Source organism: Acyrthosiphon pisum, chromosome A1 (genome assembly GCF_005508785.2).
Source record: "Acyrthosiphon pisum isolate AL4f chromosome A1, pea_aphid_22Mar2018_4r6ur, whole genome shotgun sequence".
NCBI lineage: Eukaryota > Metazoa > Arthropoda > Insecta > Hemiptera > Aphididae > Acyrthosiphon > Acyrthosiphon pisum.
The window spans coordinates 96,290,507-96,301,869 of record NC_042494.1 but is presented as its reverse complement, the minus strand read 5'-3'; the positions used below and the strand labels follow the sequence as shown (position 1 = coordinate 96,301,869).

General features: G+C 32.4%; 1 protein-coding gene across 1 annotated transcript in view; it reads left to right on the top strand.

The window, feature by feature from the left end:
* LOC107882158 overlaps positions 1 to 8,118 on the top strand; it is a 27,234-nt gene extending 19,116 nt beyond the window's left edge. Inside the window, exons 13-17 of the mRNA XM_029486297.1 lie at positions 5,335 to 5,480; positions 6,946 to 7,109; positions 7,170 to 7,303; positions 7,381 to 7,548; positions 7,931 to 8,118. Coding sequence (XP_029342157.1) covers positions 5,335 to 5,480; positions 6,946 to 7,085 — 286 coding nt within the window. The 3' untranslated portion in view covers positions 7,086 to 7,109; positions 7,170 to 7,303; positions 7,381 to 7,548; positions 7,931 to 8,118. The remainder of the gene's footprint in view (positions 1 to 5,334; positions 5,481 to 6,945; positions 7,110 to 7,169; positions 7,304 to 7,380; positions 7,549 to 7,930) is intronic.
* Positions 8,119 to 11,363: the final 3,245 nt, after the last annotated feature.

Here is an 11,363-nt window from a genome sequence, read left to right as displayed (position 1 = left end):
GCAGCGTCGGTCGTGCGAGGAGCGTTGGATGGACAACGACGACGACAACGACATACGACGGCTAGCTGTACCTGCGCGGGCAACGATACCGCCCCTACGGTACTTCGACGACGGCTGCAGCGTGCATGAAGGTGACTCGTGACGGCGGCGGCGGCGAAGACCTCAGAGCACGATGGGTGAGCGATAGAGCTAAGGTAAGCTACAGGAAAGCGGACGTCACTGCATCGCCCGACCCGCAGAAACTGCTCAAGTTTCAGGGTTCGGCGATTCGCGACTCCAAGGCGGCGGGGCCATTGGCGCGACAGACACTGTGCCGACGGGACCCCAGGACGAAAATCACGGAGAGGATCAGGACCATGGTGCGCTGCGGCGTGGACCGACGATTCTCTCCCCTTTTCGGCCTGCGGTCATCCCGTCGGCCGAGTCTCGGGACTCCAGGACGAAAATCACGGAGAGGATCAGGACCATGGTGCGTTGCGGCGTGGACCGACGATTCTCTTCCATTTTCGGCCAGTGGTGGGCCCGCCGGCCGAGTCGGAAAGCCAGGACGAAAATCACGGAGTGTATCAGGATCGCGGTGCGTTGCGCTGTGGTCTGCCGATTCTCTCCCCTTTTCGTCCAGTGGTAATTCCGCCGGCCTAGTCGCGCCTCAGGTCGCCGCCGATTCCACAGCACCAAATAGCTGTCTTCGCTCGCTCAGTGGCTTTGGTGTCTCCGTCGTCGCCGTCACAACAGTCGTCTTTAGCACTTGTGCAACGTCGACGCGCACAATATCGCGCACTAGCCGCTCGCCGTCAATCGTCGTCCAATGTCGCACCCGCGGCCGTCGCGGTCGGATCCAGCCCGCCGTCACGATGGTCGTCACCCGCGAGCAAACGCACCAGCGATCACACTCGTCCGCCTTAGGGACCGGCCGGGAGAACGTACGGAGGTGACCAGTGGCCTTTGCATCTGCACACACCTCGCCATCACGTATTAATCCCCCAGCTTTTGTGTCTTGTTTGGTGTTTTTTTTTTTATATATACTATCATTAATTATTTTTTCATGTTCAAAATTGTTACATTTTCAGACCACTTTGCGTCAAACCTCTTATCTTTCGGCTCACCAAATATAAATTTTTTTGCTTATATAATATCATTAAATAAGACCACTTTGCGTCAAAACACATATATTTTGGCTTCACCAAACATAAATTTTTTTTATGTATTATTATCAAATTCAGACCATTTTGTGTCAAATCTTTTTCGGCTCAATAAAAATAAAAATTATGTTGTTAAAATATTGTTTCTTTTTTTTGTATTAATAGTGTATTTTTATTTTTATTTATTTCAACAGAATAATGGATCTGACTGAACGCGCTCTTCTGAGGGCCCATGAAAAGATAAAAACAATGTTCTTATTACGTATCAAATTTCAATGAAATAATGTACCTATTGAGATATTTGATCTCATGAATGTATTAATAGTTAACCGGTGTACCCTTATGAGATGTGAATAGAGGTATATAATAATATATACAAATTTTACATTTTTTGTACAAACAGGGATTATAGTTTTTCTGGTAATAATAATATTTTGCAATAATTAATATTTAATACATAATATATTTAAATACTATCTTAGTAAATTACTAAAAGTAACTAATGCTAGTATTTAAGATTATAGAATAATAGTCTACATTATTCAAGAGTGTATGACCTAAGTAATACTAATGGTTGTGTTAAATTTTAATTCAATGATAAATCGTTAGGTACCTAAGTCATATGAAGAACTATTCAAAGCAAAAACGGTGTGTCATCCTACATTCCCAAGTGACTACACATTTTTATGATAATGTTGCTATTAAAGAAATTTATTTTTCTATTAGTAATACACTAATACAGTAGGTTAAATTAACTTTGGCCGAAAACATTGCATTTTTAAATGTATTTGTGTGTACTGTGTATAAAATATAATTATATACTTTCAAGTTCTCGCGAATAATAATTTTAAATTATAACAAAATAACTAAAATTGTTATTATTTGTTTAAATATCAAATTAAGTCAAAATTTGAACTTAAAATATCAGGTAAAAAGAACTGTGTTCATGTATTTTTTGGTTACAGCATGAACTATACTTATGAGAAACCTTGTTTTAAATTTTCAATCCTTAAAAATTGAAATTTTTTTACATTTTTAACCATATTATAATGATTAATAATTTTTCGGACTTCCATGAATTTTATCAAAATTTAAACTTTATATGAAAATTGAGCCAATGTATCTTTAATATTGTTGAACTTCTATTAGGTATAACAATTTAAGATGACATTCATATCATAATAGTTAAAATAGTTTTTAAAAAAATGCTTAAAAGGAGTATACATTTTATTTTATGATGTATGGAGAATGGTCATATAAATATTTAAATTATTTAAAGTAACTACGATTATTTTTTTTAGTTACATCAAAAAAACTACATACATTTTGTCGAAAACTTGTTTTGAGTAAAAATTCTTTTTTTTCTTAAATTTTATTTTTTTCCAGATGTTTTTAATAACTACTGAGAATTTTCGATTTTGACTTCTTAACGCTTCCAAGTTCCAACTAGATTTGATTTGCGACTAGGAACCACTTTTCAAAATTGAAAATCAACGCATTGTTTCACTACCTATTCCTCGTGTACACAGATATTATTTTTTTGCATTGTATAATTATTATAATCATTAATTTTTTTAATCGAATACAAAATATAGAATAATATTGATGAGAACAAAATTTAGTGACATAAATGTAGATAATAATATTGTTTATTACAATTACATTAGTCATATATTGTTCTTTCTTTCTGTTATACGGTACTTAGAATAAATTCTAATAATATTTCAAAATTTTTTAATTTCTGAATTGATAAAAGTTCTAACCATTTTTCATAAAACAGTTAAATTATTTTTGAAGCTAACTGTTGGTATAGCAGGCTTGATAATTGTAAATTCTTCAAATATTTCATCTAAAGAAATTACATCAACTAGTCCAAATACTTCAATTATTTTTGCAATATCTTGATAAAGTAACAAATTTGATTTTAAGCAAAGTGGTTCCAAAAATTTTAGTGGCGAATATTCATAATCAAAATGATTAGATAAATAAGTTAATGCAGTGTTGTAGAACATATCAAAGTCTTTTTTTATAGTATTTATGTTAGATACTGATAATTTATTCTTACATGTGATGAAATTTGAGCCATAAAACTGTTCATTTATGCGAGTTGAAATATTAGTTTTTAACTCATTCATAATATAAAATATCTCGGTGGAACTCGTCTCAGACTTTTGAAGTAATTTACTTGCTTTTTCAAACATAATAGTAACATTGGCACAAAAATGTAAGTAAATACTTGGTTTTTTAAATAAATGTTCAATTTCTGACTCGTCTTCTTCAAAAAATAAAAGTTTTTTTATTTGTTTTGGACAGTCTTCGCCAAGAGAAATAAAATAAGATATCAATGCAGGATAAAACTTGAGAATTTTTTGGATCGCTGGGCCAATTGACAACCACCTTGTAGGACAATGTTTAACTAATTCTTGCCATTCTAACTCAGCATACAAAACAATTAATTCTTTTAAATCTTCGCGTCTGGATGCTGATACAGAAAAATGTGCATATATTTTCAGTACCAAAGTTTCTAAATCAAAATCGAGACCATCTAAAGCTTTTCGAAAAGTATTGTGCACTACGTGTGCTAAGCAACCAGACTTAAAAATATTCTTATTATGTGATTGTAAAAGAGTAAATGCTGATCTACGACACCCGAAATTAGAATTTGTGTTATCGGCACTAAATGCTGATACTTTTGACATATTAATATTATATTTTTCCAAAGTTGATAGAACCGAATTACTTATACCATCAGCAGTTTCGCAGGCTTGTTCAAAAAAATCTAATAATTTTATTTGACATCCAGTTTGCAGACAAAAATATTGAACTACAATTGGATACATTTTTCTATTTCCTTTATTAGATGTATCTGTAGCAACTGAAAAGTAAGAAATATTCTTTAAGGCGTTAACTATAATTTCTTCTGCTTTCGGCTCAAGTAAATTTTGTACTATAGCTTCAGCTTTAGTACGACCACAAGATATTTTGTTGGCTATATTTGAATCGGAAAAGATTTTAGGAAGCAACTTAAAATCACAATCAAGAGAATTATAAGATAAGTTATGTTTTATATTATGAAAAATTTTAGAAACTTCTGCCAAATTAACTTGTTGACTTTCCAATGTATTTTTGGTAACAAAAAATGAATTTATTGTACATAATTGTTTACTAGAACTTTCTTTTTGTCTATGGGAAACGGTATTTGCATGGTGTTGCACATCAGATTTACCACCATGAGTAATTAAAAAGTCTTTCTTACATAGCTTACAATTACCAAACAAATTGTTATTTTCTGATTTTCTAAGCCAAGTATATGAATTTAACCACACATCACGAAAAGTACAAAGACGTTTTACCTTTTTTGGTGGAGTATGGTCATTATTAGTAATATTTTGTTCTTCAGAGTCACTCATTATTATATGCACACACTGCAGTACACCAATAAAAAGTACTTTAATCGAAAAATGCACGGACAAATATTAATAAGCTGAATACGATATTAATCGAACGAATTATTATACAATATACTAAGCACAAACTATAATGTCATCACATCACCGTAAGCACCGCGTAACTGAACGCATACAGCGTATTATACCATTATAATAAAACGCTATTACTGATTACTATACAGATAAAATAAACATATCTACGTATATCTTGGTAATTGGTTAGATATTATTTATAAATAAATAATAACTGTAATGTTCAAATGCCATAGTATCTATAAATATAATAATAGATTATTGCTTTTTACTCGATAACGAATGAAACATTTTATCGTTGATTATAAATTGTTTAGTTTCTTAGTAATTTCCTTATGTCCCGGGAAAAATATGTCCCGCATAAATTTTGATCGGGACGCGGGAAAAAAATCTCAAAATCGTGAATGTCCCGCAAAAATCGGGACGGTTGGCAACCCTGGTTATACCTACTATAGTCTCTGATTCAGTGACCGTGATAATAAAATGTCAGAAAATCGTTTTTCTAACGAATTTGGTCAATTTTTACTATATTTCTCGCCAATGGCAGATAAGCAATTATAGTAGGATTTAACATAACTATCTATTGTAGTATTTAGTGTACCCGTAGAAATTTTTATAATTTGATTATCGTTCGTATTGTGTTTACTTATAATATTGTACAATTAATATTAAATAATAATTTGTTGCATAATGATTGAATAAAATTATAGAAATACAGAAAGCAAGTTTAATTGTCCAAATGGAGTGTCGATCGAAACGTCGAAGGTTTGTGATGGTCGTAAGGATTGTTCAGATGGTTCAGACGAGATCAAAGTGTTGTGTATTGGAAAAGATTTTAGAACAAATATGAAAACGGGTAAAAACTAATAGCTATAGCCTATATGACATTTAATATTACTTTTGTTTTAGGGATAAGTGCACCCTAACCCTTTCACTGCTACACTATTTATCAACTGCAACAGTTGTACCTATGCTACACAAAATAAAATACTTAAAGATTTTTTTTAAGATTTCAATTTTGAGATCTATATGATCTAACTGTTTAAGTTTAATATAATGCTAACTATGGCTTCCAAAACTTGTAGGGTTACCGTAAAATGGGAATATTATAAAATACACAGTGATGTAATAGTATACGTTTGGATCAGTGAATGGTGTAAATGTTTTGGACGTAATAGTACGTCTGGAGGCAAGGCCGTGTCAGAGGGGGACCCCCTCCTTCTCCGAAAAAAAAAGTCTGGATACGGCCTTGTCTAGAACAGTGTAAGGATACAGCGAACCTAGACAGCACATTTTTAGTCACCGAAAACTCCTATGCTATGGCTTATCTGTGTAGCGACTTACGCATTAAAACCTTAGGAACGAATGTAGGTATAGTTTACTTCCCCAACGATTTTTTTTGTAATCTTTTTTTTGAATGTTTGTATTTTAAATTTTATGCTCAACATATGTTGGTGAAATCACAATTTATCTATATTAGGTAATTACTTTTTTTGTTCTTGACTACGCAAAACTTACGTGCTAGGTTATACGTGGCTAATTAAAAAATAACAAAAAAAGTAAGTAAAATAGAAAAAAAAAAAATTCAAAGAAAAATCCTCCGGTGCTTGCTATATGTTAAGGAGCAAATTATCGGCAACCTAATTCACATAATATCGTTTCGGCGTCGCACGATTTTGTGAGTGATGTTTTGTGTAAATGGTTGTTTGTCTGAGTTGTGAGTGGAGCGGTAATATTGATCCAACTCGAATCGGTTGGGGGCGAAAAAAAATTACGAATTATCGAAAATTTGAGTTATAAAAAAATTGTGTGTACTTATTGAAATGCAGAGTCGAAGATATTCCTTCGAGTTATCGAAAATTTGACTTATAGACGTTCGAGTTATGGAGGTTTCACTGTATTAGTTGTCCCTTTCGGGCGTTTCGGCGGACAAAAATGACTTCACGAGAGTCAATGCGAATAACACGCGTTGACAACTGAATATAATCAGTTATTTATTTTTTAATTGACAAACAACAACATTCTACTGCCCGCATCGAACTCAGATTTTTCATTTGTTTTTAAATAATCGTATAAAATAGTTTGTAAAAAAAAAAACTAAAAAATTATCTTTTTTTGTAAGACTATTATTATTTATTACTGAGCACCATACGCCTTATCTAAGATAGGAAGCGACCGCACCGTATTATCTACATCGTGGTAATGACCATTAGATGCTAGAGTTACGCATATTATTCGAAATAATATTTATATTATCATAATATTATGGAGATTTTATTTTCTAAGATTACACTTTATATGTATCTGTAATATTAATTTAGATTGTGGAAAAGTATATGTAGACCAAAGAAGGATCCACAATGGTCAAATAGCATCTCATGGAACGGCCCCTTGGAATGCTGGAATATATAGATTCTCTGAAATCGATTCCAAATATGAGATAAATTGTGGGGATCAATAATTTCTTCAAATTTAGTCATTTCGGGTAAAATTTTTGTAAAACGAATTTGTGAAAGAATTAAAATTAAATACGTATCATTTTTAGCGGCTCGTTGTTTTTGGGAAAATAGTAAGTCATCTAATAGAATAATAAAAGACGACGGTAAGTACAAAATTGGAGTTGGAAAATATGATAGAAACATTACAATTGTTGACAATTTATATTCTCAAATAATGATTGTAAGTTATTAATAGTTCAAACATCTGAAAATAATTGGTATCACATATATAAAATATAAATTATAACAATTGTATAGGTGGACAGTATTTACCTGAAAGAAACTTTTTATGGAGTCAGTGGGTTTTATACTGAAGATGTAGCTATTGTTGTTCTAAAAAAACGAATTTCTTTTAGTTATTATGTTTTACCAATTTGTACCGATTGGAATGGAAAATACAATCAAGTCAATGGAGATCGAGGGAAGGTTGGTTTGTAGTATTATATATTTAAATATTAAAATTGTGATTTAATTAAAGTTAATTACTGCACCTATCACAATCGACCATTGTCGATTTTTATGTAAAAAGCAAAATATAACGCAAGAGTCTTTTCTAAAGTATCCATACATATTGGCATGTTCCCATACATAACAAAAAATTGAACCTTAAAATTAAAACTGTAAAATCACTTAACATTATTCTTATATCATATTTTATCAAATTCTAAAATTAAAAAAAACTGATCAGTCAGAACTTATTTCAATAATTAGTAATTATACACATTCTCAACAGCCACATAAAAAGTGATGAATTTTATACTTTAATTGTTATTGTACATTATACAAAATATGTTTTATACTTTTACAGATTGTTGGTTGGGGATGTCCGATATCTAAGGTCATTTTTGGAAAACCCGTTTATACCCACAAGTATACCTATTAATTTATTTTGATAATAATAAAAATATTAGATATACGTATAGTCGTAATTGTTTTATAAGCACTTAATGTTCAATTTTGTCTAATGTCGTTAAAAGTTAATTATTATATATTATTTTATTTTATCATGAAAATAAATAAATAGACCAAAAATTAATAACAGCAACAAGTATATTTTATTTTATAATTTAAAATAATATATATTTCTAATAACATTGACTATTTATTTTTTTTTTCATAAATATAAAAAAAATAATGTTCAATATCATCATGTTTAGGTTTAAACAAATCTTCAATTTGTTTAAAGCGTGTATTTAAATTTATAGCGTCTACACCGGCTGACGGTGGCGAAAGATGCGATAACTGGTCGCTGGCTTGACTTTGGTAATCTATTATCATATGTATTAGCTCGTCATTTTTTTTTAAAGTAGCTCTAAACGTGACGGTGTGTCCTGGTAACATTTTTCCATATTTAATATTTCTTGGCATAATCGAAGCCACAGCATATAATTCTTGAAAATTGTTACTTTTCATACTTTTTGTTATATACTCTTTAACAATTTCGGGATTTTTCAAACCAATTTCACCACCGACAACAACGACATGTTTACCCACAGAAGATAAATATCTTTCCATATCGTAAACACTTAAACCAAAAGCATTTATATAATCATGTAATACTTTTCCACGAAGATTTTCTATGGTTTTGGGTACAATCGACGAATCAATAGTAATTTTATCATAATCCACGTCAAACACCTTATGCATGCTGAGGCGAGCGCAATTATAGTTGTCACTTCACCATATGTTCTGCCAACGTTTACGTCTACTAAATCCGAATTTTTCACGTTATATAAAATTTCATCAGAATATTGAAATAACTCTGGATGCAACATTGATCTAGAATCGGTTTTTATAGAAGCAGCTTTTATTTGTAGTGCAGATTTACCTTGAATTGTACTAATGAAATCGCCTTTTAAATACTTTAAACAATCATTTTCTATAGTTTTTAAATATGTATTAGGTCGTCCATCAGAAAATCCTAATTGTATGATTGGACCAGTATAGAATTCCGAATGTGAATATAAATCATGATCATCTAATGAACGTCGGTTTTCGTCGATTTTTAAAAAACGATATTTTTCTATAATAGTATCTAGTTCTAGATTATAAACAGCTTCAATACGTTCCGGTATCACATTCGGCACAACTAAATCATCTAATGATGATCGGTCTGGTATTGAATTTCGAACGTTAGCATTAGGATGTCGATAGGGAGAGTCAACTTCCATACGTTCGGGTTGGTTTACAGGCGCCGGATCAAAACCCGTTTTTGCTTGTGTGAGATCTGCAACAATTGCTGATTCCGATTTCGAAACAGGTATAGGTTCAGGTCTCAGTGCGTGATGCATATCGTCTACGTATTTTCCACTGTTAACCGTTACGTTTGTCACGGAATCGGCTGCGACTTTGGCATTCAATCGAGCTACATGCGCTTTCTTCGCGGCGCGTCCGCCTAACCCTCCTGTTATGGCGTCCAGCACGATCGACCCGCCAGCGATCGCGTGTTCGACTCCGCTTTTTTCGTTAAAATTCACAATATAATCAATATTACCAGTTGGTTTCCCGCCTAAGGCGACGGAGACGCCGCTTTGAACCCCGTCGACAGACGTCTGACCGGCCACCGTCAATGCTGGCACGCACACTACGGCCAATGGTCCGCATAGAGTCCCGACTGCGCCTCCTACCATGGCTCCTGTACCGCTGTTTGCGCTCATAAACACCCGTGCGGCGTCTTCTTTAGTACCGAATGCCAAATGACCCGCTGCTATAGCGTGCCCGACAACGGGCGTACCTTCGACTATACCTTTACCAATTTGTCCAGCAGTTTTAAAATCATCTTCTATGGTACGTTTGACCACCAAATACGGATTAACGGTGTCTGTAAAAAAATTCCCAACGTCACCCCAAGTTAATGGTTTTACTCCGTCACGAACACAACAGAAAAAGAAAAGCAAACAGTAACACGTTCTCGGCATAGATCTCATATTATATTTTTTTCCGTGCGTGTAGCGAAAATTACAGTGCGTACATCAAGATGCGATCATGAACAACGACAATATACTGATAATTTCTTTCACTCGCTCTAACTTAAATATCGATCATCCTTAATAATTATCTATGTTTAATGACATTATTGATTAAACAAAACGTTAATTTTCTACGAATCATAATTTTTTTAGATAATCATCAAATGGTGAATATTTTTAACGAGCATTCAGAACCTAAAATATATTATACAATTAATATTATGTACGTGTTCTCTATACATATTTATTAGGTAATAGGTATGTAATGTTCGTAATCTAAAAATTCTAAGAAACAACCAATAAGTTTCAACATCGTATCTCATCAAAACACCAACTACAGTTCAACAATGTTTATTGGTATTGAAAAAAAAACGATCAAAAGGTCGACTAGACATTTATACAATCGTATTGTTTTTTTTATTTTTAAATTAATCATGAGAAAACACCAAACGAGTACCTACATTAGGTATTTCCGTAATTGTATTATTTGTTTTCCGTCGTAATTAATACAATTTTTTTTGTTTTGTACATATGCAATATGCTTATAACAAATAATTATTGCAATCTGTAGATTACAGTATTACACACTAGTACACTAGTTTGTAAGTCATGACCGTGGTATTTTACATTTGTTATCTAGGAATCACATAACACATTCTAGAATTACTTCATACTTGGAAGTCTTATATCAAAGGTACATACTAGTATCTTCTTATCTTGGTTTACGTATTTTATTCAACCGATTATTGATCTAAGGTAATTTTTGGAAAAACCGTTTATTCCCACAAGTATACCTATTAATTTATTTTGATATTCATAGAAACTATATATATATAATATTATTTCCTTATATGACCGCAATAGTAAAAAGGTGGGTAAGTGGATGTCGCTCTGCTGTACAGTAGGTTAGAAGTGGGTCACTGTATAATGGACAGTATTAAATTTGAATTCAATGATATAATATCACTGTATAAGAAAAACGATTCTGAGCGGAGACGGTATATCAGTCTATGTATTAGACATATAATATATACTTATCTATGGTATTAAAAAAAAATTGACCTATAATAGGTACCTATAATAAATTCCAAATTAATCATATCATAATATCTATTAGGTACTTATAAGTTATAACGCGTTATACATCAACAAAAAACCGTGGTAAAATCATAGATATATAATAGTATACTTTAGAAGTTTCAAGTACCCACGAATAATATTATACAATCACAACAAAATAACTAAAATAGTTATCCTAGGTTTTTAATCTGT